The sequence below is a fragment of the Eufriesea mexicana genome, unplaced genomic scaffold (genome assembly GCF_001483705.2).
Source record: "Eufriesea mexicana isolate 0111107269 unplaced genomic scaffold, ASM148370v2 scaffold474474834, whole genome shotgun sequence".
NCBI classification, from domain to species: Eukaryota; Metazoa; Arthropoda; class Insecta; order Hymenoptera; family Apidae; genus Eufriesea; species Eufriesea mexicana.
Genome location: NW_016907907.1, coordinates 199,183 through 227,149, shown reverse-complemented (window position 1 = coordinate 227,149; position 27,967 = coordinate 199,183). Strand labels below are relative to the sequence as shown.

Genomic DNA, 27,967 nt, shown 5'->3' with positions numbered 1-27,967 from the left:
ATAGCATCTAATTAAGCATATTGGCGGGCTGGAACTTAATAAACCCGGTGGCGACCGGTTTCCGCGTTTTAATCGGCTCGCCGGCAGCCCCGAAATCTTGGCCGGAATTCGACTCGACGCGCCACCTAAACGGACCACTTCCTGCGACGCCTGTTCGTCCCGTGACCCGGCCCGCGCGCCAATTATGCCGAGCTTTTGTACGCCGTGCCGTAATAACGTATCGCGAGCTATTGCCACGGCGCGACGGTCAAGGTGTAATAAATTATTCAGCACGCTCGAGCAATAAGCGCGCGTGGTGCCCGTTCCGCCATTCATCGACTCGTGGCCGACCGCTATCGAGACCAGTCCGCGGACATCGAACGTCCTAGCCAAGATCGATCGGTTTTCCCTGCGCGTCGGTCTCGCGATACCTACCCATCGGCATCGGCCCACTCATTTGCCTCGTTTAGAAAGCCAAGAAGCCTTGTTCGGGCCGGTCCGTAGGCACAGCCAGCACCGTTCATCCGCTTATAATCAACGACACGTTGTAACACCCGTAAGCAAATCCGCGATCAAGGTACTACAAGCGGACCATGGGGACGATTCCTCGGAGAGATGGAGAGACGTTGAATGGGCAAAAAACAAGGGCCTGGGACGCCGGGACACCGGAGACGTAATGCGACGCCTTGATGGACGACTCGATCGAGAAGCCGGAAGTGGGCGGCTAAAAAACTGGCATTTAGAGGCGAGCACTGGGCACCCTGCCAACTCCTTGTCCACCGTGGATATGGGAGGGCTGAAAGCAGGTTAGGCCAACACATCGACCGGCTGTTTGACATAACCAGTTCGGAGCTGCGGGCAAGGACGCCACGCTGCCTCTCTGCCTCTCTTTCCAGCATCCTCTTGCGCAATCCTCCTCTCTCTCGCTCACCTCGGACACAATCGGCCGTTCCTGACCACCGCAATGCATCATGATCGATCGCTGCCACTCAGAAATCGAGCTTCTTTTTCTCCTGCTTCGACCTCCGCCGCGAAACACACGGACAGAGAGATAGGGGGAGGGAGAGAGAGAGAGAGAGAGAGGAGATGCGGGAGAGAGGTCGAGAACCGGTGGGATCACCGGTCATCCCTATTTCGCGTATGGTTGCCGGTCACTATCATCGCGGCAATTAAGCGCTCGCGTAGGTGAGAGTAATCCGGTCTATTAAGTGTCAACGTCGTAAACTCTATGACCGCATGGCACACGGTCGACGAGGGTTTCCAGGAATCTCGAATCTTTCTTCTCGCATCTGTTAGAGTCGCCGGTAACACGTGTTCGACGCGGCGAACTGCAAAACGCTGGTATGGGGATGCGCGCGAAATGATGGATGACGGGAAATCGAGTGTATCGAGTGAGATGCGGAGGAATTCACGGTCGCAGTATCTGGAGCTTAACGGAACGTTACCCCGCGAATGTTGCAGAAGAAGAGGATATCAATTGGCGGAAGACTGGCTGATCTATCCAATTTCGCGATTTTTGCGCCGATCAATCCGAGGTAAAGCAGATGAATTGAAACGGCCGCTGTAATTTCGCTAAAACCGCCCCGCGAAGTAGAAAGAACGGCGAGCCGAGCGGCAAACTTCCTTTCGCTGCGCTGGCATAGGGCAGAAAACGAGGATCTTCAATTTTCCAGAACATTAAGTAGCACGGGGAACGCCACCGAGTCGGCCGAGCGAGCATTTTTACAGACGTCGATCGGATCTTCACCAATTATTCCGAACGAAATTAAAATAAAGCCAATAAGACGCGCGTTGGAAACCTTTTACAGGCAAGCCTTTTTGCGGCCTGTCAGATCTACCTGAGCGATCACCCTGCTGGGTCGCTCGTTCCGAGCGGAAAGGAAAACGCATCTCGCCGAGGCAGCCGCGTTTTTCCGTTCTACGGTGTGTGCACGTACGTATGTACGTACCCCGTGGAAGATCGGGCTCGTTCGTATATACGACGCGCCGGTGCCCGATCGTTAAACCGTGATGGAGGTAAGTTCCACGAAAAACTGGATCCGTGGCGTAACAGGGTCCCTGCGGTTGATTGTTGTTCGCCAGGCGAGTCCATCGAGTCTGGCCTCAATGAGAAAACAACCGTTTACGATACGTACATGCGAACTTCCAACAGTCGTACGCGGCTTTTTGCCAACGAAATCGCCGGACCAACTTTCCGTGCCCTCGACAGAAAAATCCAAGCTATTACCACGGGACGCGAGAGGGTCGAACGCCGGAGATGAGCGATGACTTACCGAGGGGGGCGAATTTTTGGCGCGCACAGAGCCTCGGGGAGAGGCTTGGTCGGTGTATCGATCTGGTAGTTCGAGTATGTTAATCGAAGCATAGGTCGTAGATAATTATGCATCGAGAATGCGATCAGAGGCGATAATGAAATTACACGATCTAAGGATCGATAATTCCAACCGTGACGCGCATACGCGAAACGTCCGGGGTAAACCTGTTATACGTAGTTAAGCAGCTTGCTCGATGGCATCTAAGTTGCCGAATAAACGTCTTTGCTATTCCTTATCGGTGTGCATAAGCAACCACGTGTATCGACCCGTTGTAAACGGGTTACTACGTTCTACGTGGATCGTTTATAAGCCTAATAAGAACGGGGTATACGCGTAAACCCTGACTAGGTGAATCCTCCAGAAAATATCGATCGAGTAACGAACACCGAAATGAACGCAAAAAGCTACTTGATGACTGGTTAAGAAAATACGTTTCTTGGCTCGCGAGATTACCGTCATTAGCACGGAGGAGTTTTCCAGAGATGAACCTTCGATCGTAAGGATGATGAAGATTGCTATTTTTTTCTCCAGGATGGAGCCGGGATGGAGCCTTGGAGCACGAAATCGTGAACGGCGCGGTTTCCGTTCATCCGCCATTTTTCCCGCGAACGAGTGGACAGCAGAGGGCGCACGGTTGATCGAGCAAGAGACCGAACGCGGAGGGTCGAATCGATCAGAGGAATAAGGACGCGGATCCGGATCTACGGTGCTTGGTCGTGGAATAATGGCGGTCATAATGCGGTCGGCTACGTCGTTTCTGATTGTTTCGCGTTAAATCGTCCTCCCCGGTTGCCTAAGAGGAGGCAAGGGAACACGGCCCCGTTGCGTGTCTATCTTTTCTTCTTGCAATCTTCGCCGCGGCATCGCGAATGCGTCGGTCATGCATCTTAACGCCTGATGTCCATCCGATGCGGCAGAAATAAATTTTAACGCGGATAAATCGTTTTAATTAAGCAACGCCCGTTCCGACGCCTTGCCTGTAATCAGCTTTTCGCCGGTGAAGGAGAAAAAGAAACGGTGACACGTTACCCGCGCCAAGAGCAGCACAAAGAAGAGGATCAAGTTAGAAATCGGGAATGCAATCGTAATTTTCGAAAAATATCGATAAGAAGATGAAAAATAATCGCATTGAATGGAGCATTAACCTCTCCGCTACTACGGATGACTATAGTCACACCGGTCACAAAAATTGAGCGAAAAATTAAGACAAGTGCTCACGTCCTGCCTAGCTCTCTCCGCAATGAATCGCAAGCGCTATTGTGATGATCAGTTTTTCCTTTTCTCTCTTTTTTCAAAAGACTTGGTCCCGAATGCTAAAGACTGCTGATACTAACGACTGTAATGTTTCCATCTTTGACACCGGCGCTTCGTTCTACGGGAGGGACCCCGCGATGAAGGACTCCGTAGCGAAAGGGTTAAAGCACTTCTGACCCAGTCGAGTTGGACAGGTTGCTACAAATGATCGTCAAAGCGTTAGTCGGGTCATTTCTCATTCGGAGACAATGGAGATTCGACGTTTAGGGCTGGAAAAGTGTTCCATTGAGTCATCGTGACTCTCAATGGACCCGGTGTGAGCGATCGCGCAATTGAGAAATACCCCGGAACACAATGCTCTATTCAAATGGTGCGAGTGCGCATTGGAGAAACCTAGGTGGACCTTCGAATAGTCCTGACACCTTCACCTTTAGCCGTGGCACAGCAATTGCGATCGGTTCGTCGCCTATCCGAAACTTTGACGAAGCGATTCGTTAGAGGTTGAAAAAGGAAAGCCGGGTCGTTAAGGCTGTAATAAATCTCGGTAACTAGATAGGACAGAAAAAGGCAATTCAATTGTTCACAGGGGAATGGGTTCGGCAGACGAGTTAACCAGAACCAAAGACGCGGAGCGAGAATTTATTACGAGACATTAAAACTGTTCTTCTAACGGTATACCGAACGAACAGAAGAAGTGGTCAGGGGTAGTCGAAATATCCCGCGTCGTTCTTGATGGCACCAGATTGAAATCTAAATGTTCAAAAAGAACGTCGGAAGAGAGCGGAGCCGAAAAACGAAGAAGCCGATAACCAAGAAGGCCTTCCCTGGATCTTCGATTTTAATGCTCGTGCAACGAGAATGCATGTAAAATGCATCGCGTGATGCGGAAAAACATGGCGGCACGATCTTGTTCGGCCAACTAAATCGTTTTAATTGAGTAATATTCGCGACAGGTCGACGTGGTTCTTTCAATTATATCGAACCCGTGGTTCGGTTAAAAAATTGCAATCGCGACCGTCCGCGCTGCAACTTCCGCATTGATAATGATAATTAATAGGCTGACGTTATAATTTATCGGGGAACGTCGTCTTCGTTCATTATGCCGCGATACTTACGGCTAGCCCGCGCGTATAACTCAATGGCAGAATTTATTGCGTCATTAAGGTAATGCATGCGATACACCGCGATGTAGATAACATAATCATTTCATGCGTAGAGTCACGTTTTATCGAATGATGATCGCGATGCGAGCGCGCGCCATGCAGCGCTACCCAATATCTGCCTCTATCTACTCCACGGGAATAGTTACAAGACGTGATCAGGGCCACATCGAGATCTACATCGACTGAAATCGATACCGAAGACGTTGCTCGATGTCGAATCGCTACATCATCCATCCATTACGTTAATAAATTTCAATGGAATCCAATAATCCTCCGACAGGAGATCCTCCTATCTATCAATACCCGATAAAAACCGGCGTGCGTTACCAAATTCGACGATACACTATAGGGGGCCATTTCTCGCGCAAGAGTCCACACGAACGAGCAATTTTAACCGCGACGCTTGAAATCCTTCCGCCATGGATTTGCATTTCATTTGCACACGGCGAGGTAAAAATAAATGGAAATTCAAACCGAATCGAACTCCTTCAAATCTTTTGGAACTCGTGACAGAAATTAGCAATGTCCACGGAACGATAGAAAATAGAGATAGAAAAATTGGTAAAAATTGAGAGAGAAAACTATAGCGGATGGAAGAAAGTCTTTGGATGGACGAAAAATTTCGAGATGGAAGCCACGTCATGTCCCTCGCGGCGGCGTGGTTTCCTGGACCGTGTCCAAAGAGAATCGTTCTCCTGCCAGAAAACGATACCTCGGACGTACACGCAGGATCGGGGCAGGCGAACACGTTACACGAAAGCGAGGAGTCGCAACGACCGGCCACCCTCCGTGTTCGGCCGGTAAACGGATACGGGCATGTCTGGACACCGGATATCGCGGTTCGTTAGCCGCGCGTCTCGCGGACCGGAAATCATTCTTTGCTCCCGAGGTAAACGTGCACCGCGAACTTTCTGCCGCCCAGCAACGTTAATGATGGTCGCTGGACGAACGACTCTCTTGAAAGGCCATTTCTGGTCCGACCACCGGACTCTTTCTCCTCGCTTTGATGATCCTCCGGGGACAAACTCGTGTTTATACGTGTACCGGTGGAAAAACTAGATTTAAGCTCGCCGCTTCGCTTCCTGCACGTTAATAAGTCCAACGGACTCGCGTTCGCGTGTAGAGTAGCACGCGTAATTAACCATACTCTCTTCGGGGAGATCTCCGTCGAGCAGGAATTTCTGACGGATTCGCACGGGTTTTCGGATTTCCGACCTCGGGATTCTATGGGGGTAATTAAGGGAGAAATTCGGCCGGGCCGGGGAAAAGGAAACCGACCGATGCCGAAGGAACGAGTTCTCGGCGAACGTTAAAAAGGATATTCGGCGAGAAATGTTAATTAACCGCGATAGCCCGATCGCTATCTCCGTGCCGATATTAGATGTCCTAATTAAGGAGTGGCGAGTGCGATATGCGGGACGCCGACGACACCTGATTCGGCTGGGCCTGATCCGACTGCTGCTCCGTCTCGTTCCGAGCGTCGCTTCGTGAGAATATCTACATCTAAAAAATGAAAGGGACCAAAGGTGGAGGGAAAAAATGAAGCAGAAGGGGGGAAAAAAGCGTGAGGTTGTCGCGGCAAAATCTGGACGGTCGGTAGACGTCGTAAATCTCGCGGTTGACGCCTTTCGGGAGGAAAACGACGCTGGCCAATTTACGATCGACCAACAGGGACGTGGGAAGAGCGGAGGTGTTCGATGGAACACCGAAGAGGAAACGTCGTCCGGTGTGACAAACGGTACCAGCGGAATTCGCGGCAGGTCCTGCGCGTCTCCGCTCCTCGATTAACTTTCTTCCACTTTGCTCGTTTCCCTGCAGTCGTTTGTTAGCCGTTCCATAGCCACGGCTGGAACAAGGTATAGAGCGTCGGCAGAGCGGAGAATAGTCGACCGTGCGCGTACTTAGGACTGTCAACCGTATCGGATACGAAACGTCGATAATAGTCAACCGGTGTGTCGCCGGTCTGGCGTTTGCTTGTTAACCGTTCACCGTTTTCGATCCGTTCCACGTCACCGGCGTGTCGCGGTAGGTGCGAAGACACATCCTCGAAAAAGATCCTTGCTCCTGATCGGCCCACGGTTCGCTTCCATCCCGTGCGAACCTGCGGGACTCGCTTGTCCAGTCTCTTTGATTGCTAACCGCCTTCCGCGGTAAGCCGATTCTCGATAAATGTTCGTGGCCGCTAAATGAAGGGACGCATAACCCATGCCTCGGCGTATACTATTACGAGAATCCTCAATCAACTTCGATAAGTTTCATTGCTCCCGCTCAAAACTTCCTTTTTCTCCCCTTTTCTCTCCTTTTCTCGCATTTCTTTTTTCTCCCGTTCCTCCATTTTTTCTCCCTCTTTTCCTCCTCTCTTCTTTTTCGCGAACCTCTTTAAAAGCTGTTAGAGGTTGGCCGGAGATCGTTATTTTCTTCCGTTTGTCGGCGCTTTCGATTCGCGATTGGATGAAACGGAGAGCGCGCGCGCGCGCGTGTGTGTGTGTGTGTGAGAAGCAGAGCGAGAGAGACGGGACGCGTGTGTATATTACCGACGCGATCGTAAAGCGCGAGTAACCCGATGATCGTACACACTTTCGCAATACGCGATGGTAATAATAGATCGCTCGCGGGTGCTACCTTCTCTTAAGCTGGTTGTCCTTCGGGAACGCGCGAGATGCACGCGATCGACATACTCTCAAAAAGTTGCTCTTAAACAGATTCCGTCCGACCGACCAGTTTGGAGAAGGTTTCGAGAATACAGTTTGCAGAATACAGGGAAACGGACGAAGGACGAGGCGTATGTGCCGCGTGGACGCGTATCCATTGGACGGGATCGTTTAATTGTGATGTCGCAAGGGTTCACGCGTGGCGCGGGGTGGGAAACAAACAAACAAGCCGTCGATGTCCACCTATAAATCACCATTAGTCGCTTAAGAGCACGCAGCGCCTAGTCGTCCGCGTTGAGACCACCTTCTCTTCCGCGTCTATAGTTCCCCTTGACAGGCACTTAACTTTGATGCGAGTACGATGATCTGTAATCCCCCCTGGTACGAACCATTGAGATATTTCTAATCAAACACGAATAAGCCAGCTAACGTCCGACAACACGGAGATATCGTTATCGTCGACATCGAGGACATCGAATAAATTTCCACTCGCATCTCGGGCTCCCAACGATGATGTTCCTTCATTAATAACCACCTAACGGCCCGGTGTCGTCGCATTTTTCTCCCCGCCGGAATCATGACGGATAGCTAGTCGGAGAACGGAGAACTCGAAATCGGCCGGTTTCTCGAGAACGTCGAATTTTACTCGCCGCTATCCGCTCGAAATCCCTTTCGTTCCCGTTTCAGCGCGCGCAGCGTTCGTCTCTGGAGTAGCCAGGCTGCTCCAACCCGAAGCACTAACTCACACCGCGGTTACGTGGCTGGATTTACGAGCATGCGAACGTATTCACGCGACGCGAAAACGTAGGTACGCAGGCTCGGGACACGCGTTACTTAGTTTAACGATCAACCTTTATGTTCAACGCGATACCGTGCAAGTATAAATTGCGACCGTGCCCTGTGTCGCAGATTGCGGTCAACCCTTTTCTTCTATCGCCACCAATCTTTACGTCCAGCCCCGATATTTCCTTCCTCGCCGAACTCTGTGCAATTTTCAACCAATTTCGTTGCACGGATTAACACAATCGTGTTAAGTACATCGCTCTTTCCAACGCGTTCCCTTAATCTTGACAATTCCCTTCGCTACCGATATGCATAGTCGAGATAGTCGAGATATCCGTCGAGTTCGGTTGCTAAAAATTGCACGTTGCATCGGTGTGCAAGAATAGCTAGATTTATTTGCCCCCGGTTGAAATTAATGGATATCCAGGATTAATAGATTCAAGGCCCGTGCACGGGTCATTACGCCGACAGTCTCCATCACGGTCGCCGTAATGGTCCCCATCGGCCAACCCCTTAACCCTCTATCTCGCACTTTCGCCGTTTCCCACAACTATCCCCGTTGGTCCGCGAGAACAATTACGCCCAGCTCATTAACGCCCTTGACGAAGGCCAGGCAGCGAGTATCGTTGGCGCGTTCCATCCATTGAATCCACTCGCAATAGCGATATTGCGGCGGGTCAGTACACCTTGTAAACACGGAACGCACTCACCGAGGGCCCCCTCTAAGCTGGCAAGAAGTGAGTGGCAGGATGAATGCGGCTGATTACATTCAAGAGGCTTTTTCAGCCAGCCGTAGCAGCACGCCGGTATAATAACCCGGCGAGCCACGGCCATGGTCCCCGGGACGTTGCGTATCCTTGCCATTGTACGGCCTTTATTCCGCCGCGTTTTCATTGCGCGACGCGACGCGTGGACGGGATCTAAGTACCGGTGTTATATGATCGGGTCCTTTGCCCCGAGACACGAACGCTGCTCTAACCTAAGCGTCCTCCTCCAGCCCGGCTATTATAAATCGCCCTCGCCTGGTCTAATTGCATCCGCTATCTCCGCGCGTACTCCTTCCTATTGTTCCTCGGCTTTCTTAATCGACCAGCAGTGGACTCGCGGTGTTAACGAACCACCTGCACTTTCTTCTGTTTCCGTTCGACGAGACCGTCTCTCGTGCTACTCGTTTTGGGTGAAAGGATTAACGAGGTACTTGTTCAACCGCTGGATTCTTCTTCTGCTAGACTGATAATCTTTAATGACTTTGTCTAACGGTTGTCCGCTCAAGCGTTGTCCGACACTCTCCTACCAGCGATTCTCGTTTCACGTATCCGGGATTTTCATCGAGTTCCAGTCGATCGGAGCTGGCAGAGGAGGAGAAGCTAGGTCGAGAGTAGCCCAACGGGGGATTATTTATGGTGGCGGTAGAGGAACTACGTTGGGAGTCTGGAAATCAAACTCGGGGTCGATAAATCCCGAAATCGGGGTCGCGTATCCTTCGATTACGGCAACGGTTCCCTTTTCACGTCATTATCAGCGGCATACGGTGTATAGGTACGCGAGGAGTATCGTTGCATTCATTACTCAACGCCTAAGTCGGATGGAAGCATTGTCGACGGCGTCGATCAGCATCGCCATCAATCACCGCATCAGCCAGCCGATCGGAAGTTTTTTGGAAGATCGTTATTACAGATTAACGTCGATGATGAGTGTACAGGTGAACAGACTGCAATATTGTCCGTCCCGGGTGCCCTTCTTTTCTTTTTTTTGCCGTTAATTGGCTTTTAGTTATGGCGAAATTTTCAAGCACCCCCTCCGCGGTCAGCGTCTTATTAAGCGGCCGGGTCGTTAAAAAATGAAATGGCCCCCTCCTTCGATATTTCTGCCGGTCATGCTAGCATTAGGCCTTTCATTCGCCTCGCTGGGAACGAAGCAGTCTTGTCATCGCGCTTAATGGCAGCTTTGTAATGGCGATGTTCAGCGCGTGAACCCAACCACCACCGCCTTCGCCGTCATAAAGCCTTACACTGATTATTTGCGTAACGCGTAGCGCGAAAACGCGGGAATCGGAATCGGTGACCATTAATCCTCCGGTTGGTTGCGTGCTCGCCGATCGCTAGTAGGACGCGTGTAACATTGTACCGCGCGCGCAATCAATGGAACGACGTGCCTAATAGCGGGGAGTTTAACTGCGAGTTTCCCTTGTCCGTTAAACGTCACCTCGCGATTATATCGCAATTACTCCGCGGAAATCATCATTACCGTGCGGCAGAGAAAATAAACGCTGGTAGGAGCGAGAGGCGACAAAAACGGCTTTATACGTGCTCGTTTGTTATACGCGCGAACACGTACGCGGATACACGCATGCCGATACGTATCGTCCGCCGGCACCGTTAGCAAATTCTAATTTCGTTCGGCTCGGAAAATTCACGCAGCCCGAAGTCGCGTGGAAACGCGATATCGGGCTATCGACCACGAGCCGAGAGGTATGATTACGCGTTGGCATTGTGGAGAAAAGGTACCGGCGGAAAAGTCCAAGAGCCGTAATCAAGTCCAGCCTTCGTTCGCTTATCACTGGCCAACGGTATATCGTTATCTCATCAGTGGCGGTATTACAGGAAATCGTTACGATTCCTTCGACCGGTGTACACGCTGCGTTCGTGTGAGATGCCGAGACTCTGTTCGTTGTGGGTCTCTCTGCGCGTGTACTTAAGGGTTATTATTAAGATAGCAGAAAACATATCCGTGCTGTAATTAACCCCGACCAATATCAGCGGAGCGCAATTACCTTCGGTCGCTTCCACGTCCACGTTGGACAGGCCTGTTTAAGAAGTCATTTATTTCAAGCAAATATCGAATCGCGGAACGTTTAGACGTAACAGCAACCAAAGCCAATTCGGACGATTCCCGAGGGCTTGCGGATTCCGAAGAATCAGAACACGAACGCTACGAATTCTAGACGAACATCCGAGGCGTTAATGATCGAGGAAAATCATCGGGGGAGACGTAATGGCGGAAAATTGCCAATTCAAAACGAACCGCGGAAGCGAGACTTTCGCAAATCACGTACTTGCGGATTTTAACGACTCATAAAAATAATTACATATCCTACAATCGATAGGAAAGCCACACGGAATGAACGCGTAAACGTTATAGTCATCAGTGTTAGCGCGAAACGAAACCAAAAAATTGAAACTCGTTTTCCTGGATAGAAACGGTAAACGTAGCACCGTATACTGAGCAAATGAAGACAATGGGTATCGAACTAACGAGATTCATAAAACCGTCCCTAGATCATCGAAGGATTCCCTAGAAAATGTCCAGTCTTCTAGTAACACTCACGTACCACCCCTAGTGACTCTAGTGACGGTCAACCCCGAGCCACGAAACCGACGATTCGGAAGACTTCCTACATGGACTCCTGACACTGTCTTGACGCACACTTGGTTACTCGAATTCTCGAATATGGGGTAAACTATCGGTAAGCTCGTATGATATACAGCGTAATACGAATCGGAATCCGTAGAGTTCAAAGTCCCCTGTCCTGCTATCGAAATAACGGGTAGGCAATTAGACTCGGGAAAATCGTTGCGATCGGTGAGCACGTGATTTATGAGAACTGGGCTCGACAGCGCGGCCCAAAATTGGCCATTCTCCGGCATTGTTCTTTATTACCCCGGTGTCGTAATCGCGCTGAACGGGGTAACCAGCTTTCTAATGTGCGAATGTACCTTTAATAACGACCATTAAGGCTAACCCGCGCGCGATGATGGACGACACATCCGGCTTTGCTCGAACGATTCCGATCCCCGTGGATTAGCCTGTTCGATCCGTTCGATCGAGGACACCCAGTGAGCGTGCCTCGAGTCGCTATGTCAACGATGGCCTTGATTTTTCGGGACGTTAATTCGCCGGTGATTATACAGGTCGGACCACTTCGGAATGGCCCACATCAGGCTGGCCACGCGAGCGTCCCCCGGGTAAAATGTATGCATAAAAAGAACGGCATTTACGTGCGGTACAGCAATCTACGATCATGACATTTCCATAAAAATACGTGTGCCAGGCACAGCACCGACAGAGACGGCGACAGGAAGTTTAGCCAAGAGAAAACTCGCTGTACTATAATCAACCGGTGGAATCTTCGAGATTAAAGCCGGTGGCTCCGTCCGTTTCTCGATACGTGCGATCCTGTAATCGGCAGCCGATTTTAGACCGTCTCGAAATATGTCCATCGAGATTTACGCCGACAGATAGCCCGCGATTCGCGGAAACGTTATCTGCGAAAGAGCGAAAGAACGTGCTACCTACTCGACGGATAGTAAAACCAACGAGCCAATTGCCAGGATAAAATTCCTCCTGCCGCTTTCTGACTTTCCTTTTTCCATCGTTGTCCGACTCGTCGTGCGCGCCTGATCAATTTATCCGCGTCTGGAGAGCCAGGCGATTTCCAGAGACGCACCAACGTTTCCGCTCGTTAATCAGCGATTTATGCAAGAATATCGAGCCGCGAATCGCGAATCGGAGAAAAACGAACTCGCCGATCGAATAAATTATCGAACTTCGTAAAAGGTAGCAAGAGACCGCGCCTCTCCGCTTCTCCGAGCACGTCGGTCAACCGCTCTCGGCGTGCTACTTCTTTTACCGAGATAACCGATTTTTACGCCGCGGTTATCGTTTCCTGGTACCGTCGGAGATCCAGCAAATCGATCGATAATCGCGTCCAACCGCGACACCCAACTATCCAGCTAGAAATAGAAATCCACTCGACATATCGGTCATCTCGTCGATGGACTCTCTCAACGGTTGTCCACTGGCTGGCAGCCAACGATCGCATGGTCGAGGACTATCGGTAAAAACCGTTTGTTCGCCGCACTTCCCCGCCAACATCGGCGAGAATACGCGCGTCTGGGCCCTCTGAGTCCGCGAACGCGGCCATCGCGGCCACGGACGCACTCGGTGGAATAGACGAGGAAATAAATATTCGAGTGGAAAGTTCGGAGAGTCGAGGATGAAGATTCTATCGGGCGTTTCTCCGTCCGTGATACGTGGTCGCCTCGGAGCACGTCCGCGGAACGCAGGGTAGGGAGGAGAGGCATTATATTCTAGAATCAGAGACCGTTTCGGAGTCAATGCACGGTCGCGTGGCACGTGTGTGCATATGGTATTAAGGCGAGTACAGAACGGTCCGAGCGCGTTGGCCGAACGTCTGCTTCGCGGGTCGAGGGTAGGGAGAACAATCCCGCTAATTGTCGGCAGGATTTTCAAGTTCGAGCGTCGCATCTCATTAGGACCACCAGCAGGGGGACACCGAGTCAATCAATCCGAGAAGAGGAGAGCTCTGCCCTCGTCCGCGTAACAAAGAACCGGATTCGCGCGCCGAAGAAAAGGAAGAGTACCCTCTCTCTCTTTCTCTCTCTCTCTCTCTCGCTCCTCCCCCGCAACCGGGCCGCATTTGCATGCGAAAAAGCATCGCTGCGGAGGACTGATTCGCTCGTACCGAGAGTCGGAGGATTCTCGTTACTTCGGCCGCGGTCAACCGACTTTGGCGCAAGAATTTCTCAGGGTTAGCGAATAGCTCTTCCTTATCGCGCCGGTGTGCTCTTCGACCAGTTCCACCCGGGGTCATCGAATGGATCGAGGTATCGTTTATCAATTTAATTTGCACATTTTTTGAAACGGAGAATTCCAAAGCCTACGAGATGAAGGATTCCAGTTTTAGATCCTCGAAGGAAGAAGACGAAGTGTATAGGAGCTAAATGGCGAGCGAAGGAGATCCCGAAGGAAGGAGCAGCCAGGACGTGTCAATGGACCTGAGCGCGGTGCGTACGTTCGAGCTTTCTCGTCTGAAAAAGAAAGGAGAAAGAGAGAAAGAGGAAGCGAGTCACGCTCACGTCATCACGAATGCTGCCGGCATTCACGACCCCCGTCACCTCACCCTTCGTCCACCCCGCTTCGTCTAACCACGACGTTGTTGCTTCCACTCACCTTCCTCCTTTTCTCTGTCCACCGAACTCCACGGACTCGGCCGGAGTACACGTGCTAAACGCGGACCAACCACGAAGCAAGAACACAAAACGTTCCCTCTGCTACGTTCAAGTTTCACAGACGCTACACACCGACCAATGTCAGAGGGAACTCGGAAGCACACTGAAAAACCGAGATGCTGCACGGCTCGGATGTCTAGCTCTTGTTGTCTTATTCTACTTAAGCCCAACGGCGCGCGCTGTGGAAAATCCACTGGTCGCTCAGGATCGGTTCCTCCGGAGGATGGCGCGATGTCAAATTAATTTACGTTCCTCCATGCTGACCTGGTTGTCTCCGAATACGTCTAAAAGACGCAGCAGCTTTCCGTTTTACATACGCTGCCAAGAAATAAAGGAAATACGTCGATATCCTTTTCAAGCCTGGATGATAAATGATTTAGTAGATATCGACGATTAATCTGGAGCTCTGCCTTATATTCTTCGCTGTATATATGTGTATATATATATATACACGCAATTGATTCCAGACAGACTCAGCGACGACCCCGACGTAACATCGGCTACCTTCGCGTCTACCTCGGAGAAGGAGCAAAGCGTTTCTGCCGGTAAAGGTACCAAGGCTAGCAACAAAGAGCAAGAAGCCACGCATGAGTCAGGCAATGGGATCGCGTTCCGAAATGAACGATACGAAAGAAGAGGAGGCGCCAGTCAAGATCTGGCAACCACGGCCAGGCCGTGGCGAAGCGCGCGACGAAACGAAGCGGATCCCCGCGGATGATTCCTCGTAGGTTCCTCTCTCGGGGCCTTAGCTCCGGTCGATCTCCCTCATTAACATTCGACTCTTTGTCTCTGTCGTTGTCGCGGTCGTCCTACTCCGTAAGGTCGTCCCGGTCGGTACTCGAGATCCTCGCGAGAGTTCTTCTTCTCCTTTGCCTCCTCTGGCCCGGCTCCTCTTCTTCTTATTTCCCCAACCGGTCGACTTTTAGTAGCCCTCTGCTCGCCTCTCCTCTACCTCTCTCTACAACTCTTTTCCCGTCTCTCGCTCTTCTTCTTCTGCTTCTCCACGCTTCGGCTCGACTTTTTTCCACGCGCCCAGCGGATGAAAGTATAAGAAACTTCTTCGGCAGGAGGATGGCGCGAGCAGCCAACAGCCACCACAGGGTATTCCTCGGCAATTTCGATGTAACCTCGCGCGTCCTCCTCTTCCATATAACGAGAACACACGACTGCGCACACGGGTCAAGGGAACATTAACGCGGCGTGTCGCTACCATTCCGTTCGGCGTTCTCCACTCTCTTCCTCTCTCTCTCTCTCCCTCGCTCTCTCTCTCTCTCTCTCTCTTTCTCTCTCTGTACTTGCTTCTCTCTCGCTCACCACCGTCTACCGGAGAAGCGAACGGAGCGCGATGGATGGTCGCAGCGCGAATCGCGGTCTTTCATGGTTTCATCCGCGAACGACGCGACCCACGAACGTCGATTATCCTCTTCGTTGTTTTAGTTTGGCCACGAAGGTCGATTTTCATATATATAGTTGCCGTTTCAGCGGCGCGCCGCGTCGATGGGGTCCGGGGATTTGAAAGGTAGCGTGGAACCGGGGCAAAAAGAGAGAGGCGGCGGGAGGCCGCGCGCGGAGTGCGAGTTTTTTAATTTTATGAGGGACGTTTATCTTATGATTATGTTGATAACTTCTCGGTAAGAGCTCGTAACGTAAATTGAACCTCTGACAAGAATTTCGTGAGTGACTCAGAGAACGCTGGACCATGGGGAACGCCAAGGTGAAAGCCGGCCGCCAAAAAAACCTACTAACTGTAAATGCCCGAAAATCGATGGCATTAAAGTAAATGGCCGCCGTGCTGGCTACCACCGCTTCTAAATCGTATCGTCCCTGCATCTCCTATCAACCACCACCGATAAGTTATCCGTGTACCCTCGCGCGTCCTCGATAACTGTGTTTCGAATTCGAATCGCTAGCCGCTGACACGAAAAGGAAGAAGAAACACGCGTCATAGAATCGCCTTTCTCTCATCCTACACCGGTCGTCCGCGAGATTCTCTGGTTCGCCAGCCGCGGTGCCGCGTGTATAACTTGATAAACAAGTTTACTTGGAGAAGCCGGTATCTTATATATACTCGCTTACACTGGGTGTCCCGAGCAGACTGAATACTAATTGCTGAACTTGTTCCATCCGAAACAAAACGTCTAAACCGTCCTCGATTCGGGTTCTTGCTCGCACCACGATCCATCCGTTTCGACTTTATTTCGTGCCAAAGGAGTTTAATGCCTTCCACCTGGCTTACCGTGTTTACGTTACCGAATGAACTGGATCCGCTCACGGACGCGTCCACTTTCATAAACTGCCGCTTATTTATGGCGAATAAATTTCCAACCTGTCGTCGTGCTGTTAACGCGAAAAATAAAATATACATATACGTATACGATCCTCCATCGCTCGGGTGTTCCGCGTATGTTAAAATTCCCCGGCAACTCGGATCACCCGGTATATCCCAGTCGAATCCCGCTGATCCGGGTTTATTAGCTTCCTCGAGAGATTTAATTTTCCCGAACGTCCCGAATCGGACATTCCTTCCTGCCATTTTAAAAACGCGTTAGACGTCGCGTCGGGACATCAGGCACGGTTCCTTCGCGATAAAATCGCGAGTGAATCGGGGTAGATTACACCTCGAGTTTCCCTTCCTTTTTCCGAGTCCAGTGTTACGGATTCAACGTCCGGTAGTCGTGCACGCGGCGATAAGAAGGTGCCAGGGACGAGCAAAGAAGTAGCAGCGAGTACGCAGGCACGACGACGCATGTCACGCAGCCGAGATAACAGGACGAGGAACAGACCTGCTACGTATGTACACACTGCTGCTGCTTCTACGCATCCAGGGATTAGGCTTCCTTCAACAGATCCGCGAGCCTCGCCGATCTTCCCGATATCCCGGTCACGAAACTTCCTACGAGTGTCTTATGCCCCCGTTCGTTTCGCCTTCGACTCCCTGACACCGTGGACGCGGCGACGACGCCACAAATTGCTCGCGCGGTTTTAATATAGGCGAGATTGCGAGGCAAAAGGCGCCTGGCGTCGTAACGTTGCCTGGAATTACCATAATTCCCAGTGTACTCTCGTGGTTCCCGCGTCGTCGCCTGGCGTACGCGCGATATTATCGAGGCGCGAGGGACGCGATTATCCGGCCTTTCCATTCGTCACTTCTCAGCCCCGGATCAGTGGTCCCGTAACAGTAAATAACGCGCGGCAGACGTTGGAAATTAAGAGGCGAGATAGCCCATGGTTTCCCTCGGAAACGCTATCTAGATAGCGGCAGCAGCCGGAATCGAAGTCGGAGAGCCGAGTAATTTTGCTAATGTCTCGGTCACGACTCGCTTCTGAATCCTTAAAACGGGTTTCCAATCTGATCCTCGGAATCCTGCTACGCTACGTCCCAGATTCTCGTCGCTAAGCCGAACGAAACGGCCGCCTATTACATTAACAACGTCTTACTCGGTGTCGCGATGAAAAATCAGATACCATCTCTAGTCCATTGCGCGGCTAGGGGAATTTTGTTTTACTCCAGGGGGACACGACACACGAGGCCTACGTCTCCCTCGAAAAAGGAGAGAAAGAGATTCTGTTCCGTTGCTGTTCCTCGTCGTCGTCGTATCGTGAACTCTGAACTCCACTGTCGACTCCGCGAGTCCTCTAACCGTACGGTGAAAGTTCGTGGCCGGTATCGTTGGATCTGTGAACACCGGTAATACCTCGCCCATAAATCCTGCTCCAGCTGATGACTTACTGCCTTTATCTGGCGACCATCCACCCACACTCGGCAGCCGACTTTTAAACAATATCTCACTTCCCGTGCACCTTGTTCCGCGTAAATGTCCGCTTGTACGTACACGCACCGCCGGAATTTAGGGGTATGTAAAGCGGGGCCTGCTGCCCGGCCTCTTAAAAATGTCTTACTCCCTGTTTCGGCGTGCAACCAGCTCGCGATGGATTCTGTTCTACGCTCCGAACACTCGTACGTCTTACCGGATCCTTTCCTCTTTCCATCCCTTTCTCTCTATCTCTTTCTCTCTTTCTCCGATTTACAATTTTCCATATTTAGAATGATTTCTCCGTGACTCTAGGAAAATATCGCCTCTCGCGGTAATCATAGAAGGCGACACTGCAACGTGAACTTTCCTGCTCCCCTGTCTACCGTCTAAAGTATTCGTACCTTTAGCCGATCTTACGAGGATCTAACGAGAAATCGATGATTGTGTTCGTTGGTGGAAAAGGTTACTTGAAAGTGATCAATGATGCCGCACGCGTCACTACATGCGTCTTCCGATGCTCGAATCTAGCAATTTACCCTTCGTTTCTATCCGAAACGCAATTTTCGCCACTCTCCTCGTGGCTGGAACCGGAACTGTTCGATATTAGCGTAGGCCCGTTTTATCGGCTGAGAATTGCACGGTTAAACGGCGGTATAGAGAGATCGAATAAGTGGCAAGGTCCGCGTGTTCATTTATCTTTAATCGCGCGGTTCATCTCGTCCTGACACGACGCGGAGATGTATGCAGCGTTATCGCGCGACTCCTTTCTTGCGCTGGCCGACTTCTTGCCTCTCCTAAAGCTCTTCTCGCGTTTTCTCGTGTTATTGCTCCCGCCGCGCCACCTACGTCGCTCGAACACATCTAACAGGCTCGTTTTATTCGCGTTCCGAGCGCCGGCAAAAATCAATAGAAACTTCCATCCGACTGGTAACATACTAATCGTCGAAGATTAAGAGAAAATCGTTGCAGACGCGATACGGGATCTAGAAATGTAATGGAGCGAAGGATTCCACGAAGGATCGGGAACTCGCGATAACCGGGCCCCGACTTTATCCGTCTAAGTACCACCCTTCTCGCAGATAATCGCGAGTTTCTCTAATCAGTCGACGGGAAAAAGGCAGCTCTATCTGCCGGCTTTTCAGCATCCGCGTCAGACACACCCGAATACCTGTCGAAGACAATAGGAGAAAAGTCCGCGACGCTATCGGGGCCTCACGGACGCCCACGGACTGTTGGCGGGTCGTCGATCTGGCACATCTTTAGCACGTAGCGGCGAGAAACGTTATCGTCTTATTTATAACAGCATTGCAGCTTTCACGTAACGCGTACACCGTCTTCCTTTTCTTCTTTCACCGTCTTAATCTCGTCTATTACGGTACACGCTGGCCTTAAACAAGTCCCTTTATTATCGGTCGCGTTTAACAGACTACCCCCAACTTCGCGCTCCGTTACACGCCGGATTCCAATAACAACCCGTGTAACTCCACCTGCCCGAAAAATCCTATCTTACGCTTTCCCCGTATTCTACCGGATCTTCGTGTACGCCGGATCCAGGCCCAACCCCGACTTTATCTAACTCGTTCGTTACGCGGAGGCTTCTCGGTGTACCGGCTGTTTCGAGAAGATCGGTGAAACTGCTCGAATATGAGTACCCCGGAGTAAGATAAGAGGCGCTCGAGAGATACGTTTATTACGTTTGTACCATTTCTGCATCAAATTTTAATCCTCCATAGGGCTGCGCCAGTTGGAAGATAGGTACGTAAGCAACTGTACATACAGCGTACTTGGCCGTTACGATATCATCGAAGCGGTACCGAGCAGACTATTTATAGAAATTGTGGCATCGTAATTGTCGGATCGACTTGAGAAATTGTAATTAATTTTAATTTTCCTTTTCTAGGCAAACAAAATTCGACGATTAACGATTCCGCTGGTGTATACTTCCGATCTCGTTGAAATTTCTTCAACTCACGACGAATGGGTTTCGCGATTATTTTATTGCTTCCTCGAGCTTCCTCTTCGTTTCGATAAAGAGGAAGGGAAATCTCGTGGTGTCGTACACGCGATATCCGTTATTACGTCCGATCGGATCCAGCAGCGAGGGATTTCGAGAAACAGCCACGGCAATGATACGGAATATCATTTTTCGCGGGGCTTCGCTTAATGGAACCTCGGTATGTATCTCAAGGTGGTGATTTCGAGGGGGTCGTAAGCCTGCCGGTAATTTTCCGCGCATTATACCTCTCGTTACACCCACGCGAGCAGATCAACGGTTCAGCTGGCGCGTCTTTAGTTCACAACGTGACTGAGCATTATCGCTTCTATATTACGTTCCTGGGTTCTTTTCTGCTCGACTTGCACCCCTTTTATACTGTCCAGGGTTCCTCGCTGCGCGTCAAATTGTATGTAAATGATCATGTGGCCTTCGATCGGGTTCGACTTTGCTCGTTAGTTTCGCCAGCTGTGAACAGCGACCTGTCGCCCCGAGCACCTGGAGGAAATGAAACGGATTTGATATTTGATATCGGGTTACGGTATCCTCGAAATCACCTGGTCCCTCAAGGTCACGCCCACTGAGCGAACTGGAGCACAAAATTCCACCCACTTTTCAAATTTTCGTCTCTGACGTGTATCATTCATAGATCGTTAACATCGATTTCCTCCATTCGCTCAAGGTCACTCCCACTGAGCGAACTGGGGTATAAAATTCCACCCACTTTTAAAATTTCCGTCCATGACGTGTATCATTGATAGATCGTTAATATCGATTTCCTCCATTCGCTCAAGGTCACTCCCACTGAGCGAACTGGGGTATAAAATTCCACCCACTTTTCAAATTTCCGTCCATGACGTGTATCATTGATAGATCTTTAATATCGATTTCCTTCGTTCCCTTTCCACTTAGACAAGTAATCTCCCTTTATACCCGTAGCGAAATTATCCTTTATATATTTATATCGCGAGTATCCCGTGCTGCGAGATCCAATATTTCTTCCCGGATAGCTGGAACACGCGAAGAAAGAGCAAACGGAAACACGTGACGAGACATTTTATCGAGCGAGGTGACGTTGAATTTTTGAAAAACAATAATCTCGACGCGACAACCGTGCGGCAAGATTTATGCGTGTCCCCTAGCTGATGGAGCAATCATTTATTCTCCTTATTAATTGATTATTCAGTTCCGATCGCGTACAAGAGATGATATATGACTCGGTGCGGTACTCCGTTAAGAACAGGAATCTACTAGTCGCGCGTGCATAAATTACCAACGTTGATAACGAAACCCACGCATTTTCTCCAGATCTTGTTTTTCTTCGCCTGTTCAGTGTCATGTAGCCGACGCCGGTACCTGGAACGGCTAAATAAACCCGACGGAAAGCGTTTCTTCACACTTTCAACCAGGTAAAAAGAAGTTCCCTCCCCGCCCGTCAGACGATAAATCCGATAACGAAATGAATTATATTCATGAATAATTCCACGGAGTTCCGTGAATCCGCGGAGAGGATCGTTACTAATCGTTATCAACGTCCGCTGTACTCCGAGAAACGAGTATCGACGTCCGGCACCGAAAGTGGCTGGCCACCGATCGTTTAATTCGACGGCCTCGATAGCATGATGAATTTCAAGCGGAAGCTCTCCAGTGTATTTACGTTTCCATAAATCCAAACAGCCTTCCACGTAACTGTTATTCCAATTGCTAATAATTGAAACTCCGAGTAACCGTACTTTTAATCGATCACACGGTCGAGCGGGAAAAAGGAAATTATTCAAAAATTTCCTGGAAAGTGTCTATTACTGGAGGGTAGTCGAGTGGCAAAGTGATTTTCCAGCCTTTTCGAAATTCATCTCGAGCACCTGCATTCCACCCAGAAGCGACATCCGACCAAATGACCAACATGGCGTGACCCAAAGTCTCCAGAACTTTCCCCAGACAGGGATCCCCTCCGCCGCTGAAATTTGTATCCCGGCGGGGCGGAGAGGGAAAAAGAGATATGCTCGAAAATCCACGTGGCCAGGGGTATCCAGAAACAGGCAGGAAAGAATGCGGTTACGCGGCGTGCAGGTTGCACCGTTGCATCGGGCAACGTGAAGAATTAGACGAAGATTGAGGAACACGATGCATGGTCACGATTAGTCGAATAGGCGGGGACCCACTATAGATAAAGGTTTACGAGGGCAGGAACGTGTGGTGGGGTGTGCGCATCGGATAATAAGTACATTATGTGCATTACCAGCGATTTGCGCAGCCCTATTCGAAATTGATCCGCGAGCGCAATTAGGCGCACGAAAAGATTTTACGTCTAGAGGAACGTGCCGCGAGGCCCTCGAATATCGTGGTAGCAGGCGTTCGTTACGCTTTCCTACCTCGTTAATCTTTCCTAAAACGTATAATTGGAAACGTTAATTGGGTTACACGAGCGCGCACCACCGACCGACCGAGATAAGCCTCTTTGTTTCGTGTATCAAAGTGACAATGACCCGTTAGCAGGGGAGAAAAATTTTAATTAGATACCTGGGACAACCGTGGTCGAAGAACAATGCCAACCTTTGAACCGAAATGCACGGGGCTATGGCGGGAGTTTTGAATCCGGTAGTAACAGCGTGTGTGCAACGGTGACGCTTTTGTCAATCTTCATTCGCAATGTAATTTTTGTGGCAGCTTGATAACGTATAATTTTCTCATTACCATAGTAATTTCATTCGAAATGAGTAAAGTTTCGTTGTTACGTTTGTTATTGTTGTTGTTGTTGTTTGTATGTATACTCGATTATCAAAACGATAGATCAAACGTAAATTGCTGTATTTGGTTCGTGTCGCGACAAGTTGCGTGTATGCAGTTACATCATCCATTGCCTCGAACGCTACTGTTTGTTTACTTTTTATCGAACATGTCGGAATATTCGGAAAGGCTAATCGAATTTAATCGACATGGTAAGAAGTCTTGTTCGAAAAGCGGTTATACACGCGAACGAGTTTTATGTTTCGTTAAGAAAGAAAATAAAAAAGAAGCGTTAATTGATTACGCAGATTTGAAAAGGGCGCTATTTTCGATGGAAAGAAAAAATGGCGGCAAGAGGTTATAAGCGTAAAGTAAAAGAATATTTGTCCACTTACTTGCGAACCACCCGTTACATCCAAGAACGTTGATGTTCATAGCGTACCGAATGTACGTGAAAACGTGTAATTTTGCGAACACACCGCTTCTTCTCAAAGAAACTCGGTCTATACACCGTACGCGTTAACTCGAAGCGACACTTTTGCCGATTTCTCTCTACCGCGCGAGTCTCACGATTCAACCATACGAATATTCAAACGAGCGCATTCACCGCAACGTGTTTTCAGTCCCGGTCGACAGTCAGCTGGTGAAACGAACTGGTGGAATCGGTCAGGGTTCGTCGAGAACAGAGTGGTCACACTGTAGCTCGTGCCCCGGCAACATCGGCTTCGCCACTATTCCGTGGTTGCACATGTTCCTCGCTATTAAGCAGTCTTCACACTGACCACATCTCCGTGTACGTTAACCATCAGGAGTGTAGACGAAATAATGTATGTTCGATTCAACGCAGTAACCTATGACATACAGTTGACAACGTATGAGACACGAACAACGACACAATTAACGAGATATTAATCTTGATTGCTTGGCCTTAACCTCTAAAAGCCAATTTCGATTTTCGGCGAAATTGATCGTTAAGCGTGTTTGCATGGAGACTCGAAATTGACCATTGTTTTTGCCGAATCTGTCACGAGCCGATGTTTTCATCTTCGTTGAATGCCCGACCTTCGTTGAATCACCTTTCACGATGTAGCACAGTTGATTATCTACGTAGGTTTTGCGTACCTCGATACGAGCGTTCTGAACGATCAAAATACAAGATGAATTCGTGACACGCGGTAATCGTGACAGTTCGGTATGCGTGGACGCGAATTCTTGGCGCGCGACAAACAACGTAATGACCGTCGATGTTAACGGCGACGTGCTTCTACTACCAAGAAAACGAAACTAATCGTCGCCACGGTCGATAGAACGTCTGTCCTCTTCTATTTTTCACACCAAACTCACAGCAGACACGTTCCTTCACACGTTGCGCGTAAAACTGGCATTCCAGGTCAAGCGTGCCTGTCGAATTTTGATTCGTCAAATTGACGCAGGGGGGAGACAATGTCACTCTTTCAACAAGAACATTCAAACCTCTAAATCGCGCTACGTTCATAACCTTTTATTCGCGTTTCGTTACAAATTTCAATAAATTTACCAATGAATTTATTCTTTTATTTATTTATTCGAAATATTACGAATATTTCGATAAAACTTTAAATCGTACAGATTTCGAGTAATTTCCAAAGCAACAGCGTAATTCCGAAAGTACAATACACACACGTATCAATAAAATGCCAAAAATTACACTTTCGAGAGGGAGAATACAAAAGAAATATCGGTTAAATATCTCCATGCAGAAATACGCTTTATCGATACAACGAATCGAATAAAGAAACGTTCTAAAGTTACCTCTGACCGAGCATCAGGTCCTCGCCGACCAATCGAACTCGAAGGTTCTTCGCCACCTCCCGGCTCGATTCTTTAACTGATTTCGAGATCGATTTCGTTGATTCGAAAAAGCGACTTGTCGCTGGAACCGAACTCTGAATCGAACATGCAAAAACAGTCTCGTACCCCTTCGAAATAAACAAGATCTAGGATTTTCGACGCGAAATGAACACCGTTCGAAGTACAGCCCGAATTCACGCGTTAGCTAGTCCCGCAATTGTTATTCGATGTGTGGCCGGCCTAAGAAGAGTACTTAGTTCGCGTAGTTGAGTGCGGGCGTAATAAGACTGCCTGCTGACGGCGGTAGCGCGGTTCGTGCCCGCAAGCGGCAGCAGTCAGGGAAGCCCCTCTACCATGGCACTCTCCTGCAACTCCTCCAAGCAAGCCAGCCAGCCATCCGTGCCGACTTGCCTACCTACCAGGCCTCAGAGTGGGCCCCGGCACCGCAGTTCCATCCTGAATCGAAATGGTCGCTTTGCTTTCCGTGCTTTGCGCGAATCACGCAAGGCCCTTCGGGCACGCTTCGCTTCGGGGGACCGAAAGGGGTCCCCACGTGCTGGATTTTGCCCGCGGCTGCACAGTCGATAAAGAAGTTTAAAATGTCATATCTGTCTCCCGTAACGACGTGGCTAACAGTTAAGGTCCACAGGATAAGCACGGGATTGTAGCGTCGCACCGCAGCAACTTATTGAAAATCAGATGGACGATAATCCAAATGCTCGTTTTACGATAGGACGTCATATAACAATGTATATATATATGTATAAGTATACAACAGTCTGGTAAAGAAGATCACGACTAACTTAAGATAGTATAAGTCAATCCTTGTTCCTTCTTATCAAGAAAATGGCTGTCCGAGCTTTTTTAGGTTCTTTAGAAGCATCGGCTTTGTGATCAAAGCTTTCTCGATCGATTCTACCAGCACCTGTTCCTGATTGTATGGCGGAAACGGCATTCCCTCGAGATTATACACATACACGGTACCTTTTACATCCGCCACTACGAGTTGGTTTCCATTCGCAGTAAAATCAGCCATGACAAACCTGACGTTGTTAGGTGACATGGTTACCGACGCAGGTTTATAGGTCTTTCGTCTAATATCCCATAAGCAAATCTCGTTGCTAACGATGCTTGCGATGATCGTGGAGTGAACAGGAGACCAGCATGCGTATCGAACGCATGCCATCGTCGTAGACAAGGTAATTAATGGTTCTGTCAATCCTTCAGCCCAGATTCGAATGCACCAATCGGCGCCACAGGTCAGAAAGATTTTTGGACAGAACGGAGAAAACATCATCGAGTACATTGGCCCATCGTGCGCTAGAAAACTGTCTATATGCTGATATAGATAATTCGTGGAACATTTATAGATACAACCTTCATCCGAGCCGACATAGTAGATAGTACTCAAAGTAGGGTGCTTTCGGAGCACCAATGCCCCAGGACTTCGATTGATAGATATATCGTAAAGATTGCACTGGGCAGTTCTACTGACACCCGGCAGTGTACCCTCTATCCTAAAAATTCGCATGATCGTCGACGAAGTGAAATCTTCGACGTATCGATAACAGAATACGCAACCATCCTGAGTACAGGTGTAAATTTGTTCTTGGTACTCGTATTGCTCGTCTCCTAGCCACCATTGAACTTGCCAGTGTGGAGAACTCGAAGATGATGTGGTTTTTTGACTACGGCGTACGATATTGATATCTTGACTACTCACATCGATTACCTTGATTTCACCGCTGTAGAAACCAATAGCGAGTAGATTCGGTCGATCACGACTCCAATCGAGATCTGCTACCGGACTGTCGAAAGTATACCAACGAGCCGGTACCCCCGGATTCTTCGCAGACCACAGTAACACCAGACCATTTTTAGTTTCTGAATTAACTCGCGCCCCATATCCTACCGCTAAAATATTTCTATTAACGTAATTCCAACAGAAGGAGGCCACTGGTCTTCCTGAACTCTCTTCAGAGCTATGAATCCAAAGTAGGTCTAAACTGTAAGTGAACTCTAAATCGAGGCTGCATGGATCTTGCTTGATAAGGCCAGTAAAACGTTTCTGAGCGTGAATGAAAATATTGTTCGATATTATACGCTCCACTACTCGTACGGCATTCTGAAAATTAACCAGTTGGAATATATATATCTGTTCCTGTTCGAGAGTCTTTTCCTCGTATATTTCGGATTCTGATAGTTTGTATTTCAGTGTCTACAACAACAAAATTGAACTTAACTATATCGTAAGTTTATAAAAATTACGTATAAAGGTAAAATATTTATAAAACTGGAAACCGTGCAAACCTTTGCTTTTAACATTTGTTCTATAGATTCTTTTGTATGTACCACAAACAGTCCGTTTCTTTCGAGTATCCGTTCAGGTGCAGCATAAATATCATGAATTACCCAATTATTTACGAACATGCCTTGATTTCTACGTTTTCTTCTGCCAAGGTACGTTCCTCGAGACCTCGTGAGTACTCTTATGGTCTGAGTTTCGACGTTTATCAATTTTCTATTCGAACCAGGCCCGATTGTTTTATATTCATAGTTCTCGTTCTCTTCTTTGACCATTATACCCTCCGGAGTACGTAAATCAGCCGTTCGTGGTTGCATCTCAAAAATGAAGAACGTCTCTGTTTCCCTCAAAGTAAGTGTCACAGTTTCAGGTCGAGTAGGAAAAATATTTGGATCGATACTAAATGAATGAAGGAAATTTTGAAAATAATATTTTTTCCTATTAATATAAGTAGAATTATAATAAAATGCTAGTATTAACTCCTTGCGGACACGATATACTCCTATCGTTTATTTACGCCAATAAAAGACGTAAATAATATATATATATCTAGGAATATTTTTATTAACATACTTGAATCATAGCTACGTCCTCAAAGGGTTAATATAATATCAATCGTCTAAACAAAACCTTAAATTTCTTAAAATATCCAATTTTAAAACTCGTTCTCAGAATTACCTAGGCAAATAAAATTGAGAAGGAGCTTTATCTTCATCTTCATCTTCAAGCACGAACTCGTCTGTCTGAGTGGATAATAAGCTTTCGAATAGCACATCATCCGCTACTATCGAGCCGGAAGGAAGAGAAGATGTTCTAACAATTGTAGACGAGCTTCTTTTTACACCGCTTGAACCGGAAATGATAGACAATTGGCCGATGCTGCCAGTTTGAGATAATCCGATTGTTTCGAATGCAGTTATCTGCTTCTCATCAACTGAACTATAGGTTGGATGGGTCAGTAATTTTGGAGTGACGTCAACATCATTATCTATCACTCGAAGCGCTTGACGTTGCTGCAAAATAATAGAGGTTAGGTTCTTGCCCGCAATCTTGCGCGTCTTTCCTGTTAGACTAATCTTGAATCTCGACGAGGCTGGACTTTCGAATTTACTGCTTTGAGCCCTTAAAGGATTCTGTGAAGATTCTGTTTCGTCCGTTTTCATACTAGTAAATAAATTTT

The 27,967-nt window shown here is 48.8% G+C and overlaps 2 protein-coding genes across 2 annotated transcripts in view; both read right to left on the bottom strand.

Moving 5' to 3' along the window:
- Window positions 1-23,121, bottom strand: part of LOC108555517 (uncharacterized) — a 74,805-nt gene extending 51,684 nt beyond the window's left edge. The window contains exon 1 of the mRNA XM_017911183.1: window positions 23,048-23,121. The gene's annotated coding sequence lies outside the window, so the exon portion shown is untranslated. The remainder of the gene's footprint in view (window positions 1-23,047) is intronic.
- Window positions 23,122-25,320: 2,199 nt separating this feature from the next.
- On the bottom strand, window positions 25,321-27,950 carry LOC108555408 (WD repeat-containing protein 78). Its single transcript, XM_017911038.1, has 3 exons — window positions 27,466-27,950; window positions 26,793-27,186; window positions 25,321-26,700 (listed from the first exon to the last, which is right to left on the bottom strand). The coding sequence occupies exons 1-3, from the start codon at window positions 27,948-27,950 to the stop codon at window positions 25,321-25,323; spliced, it is 2,259 nt and encodes a 752-aa protein (XP_017766527.1).
- Between the last annotated feature and the right edge of the window lie 17 nt (window positions 27,951-27,967).

Coding starts and splice junctions, on each gene's coding strand:
- LOC108555408 (XM_017911038.1), bottom strand. CDS start 27,950: ATGAAAACGGACGAAACAGAATCTTCACAGAATCCTTTAAGGGCTCAA. Junction 27,187..27,465: donor TCTCAATTTTATTTGCCTAG/GTAATTCTGAGA, acceptor TCATTCATTTAG/TATCGATCCAAATATTTTTC. Junction 26,701..26,792: donor AACAAATGTTAAAAGCAAAG/GTTTGCACGGTT, acceptor TTGTTGTTGTAG/ACACTGAAATACAAACTATC.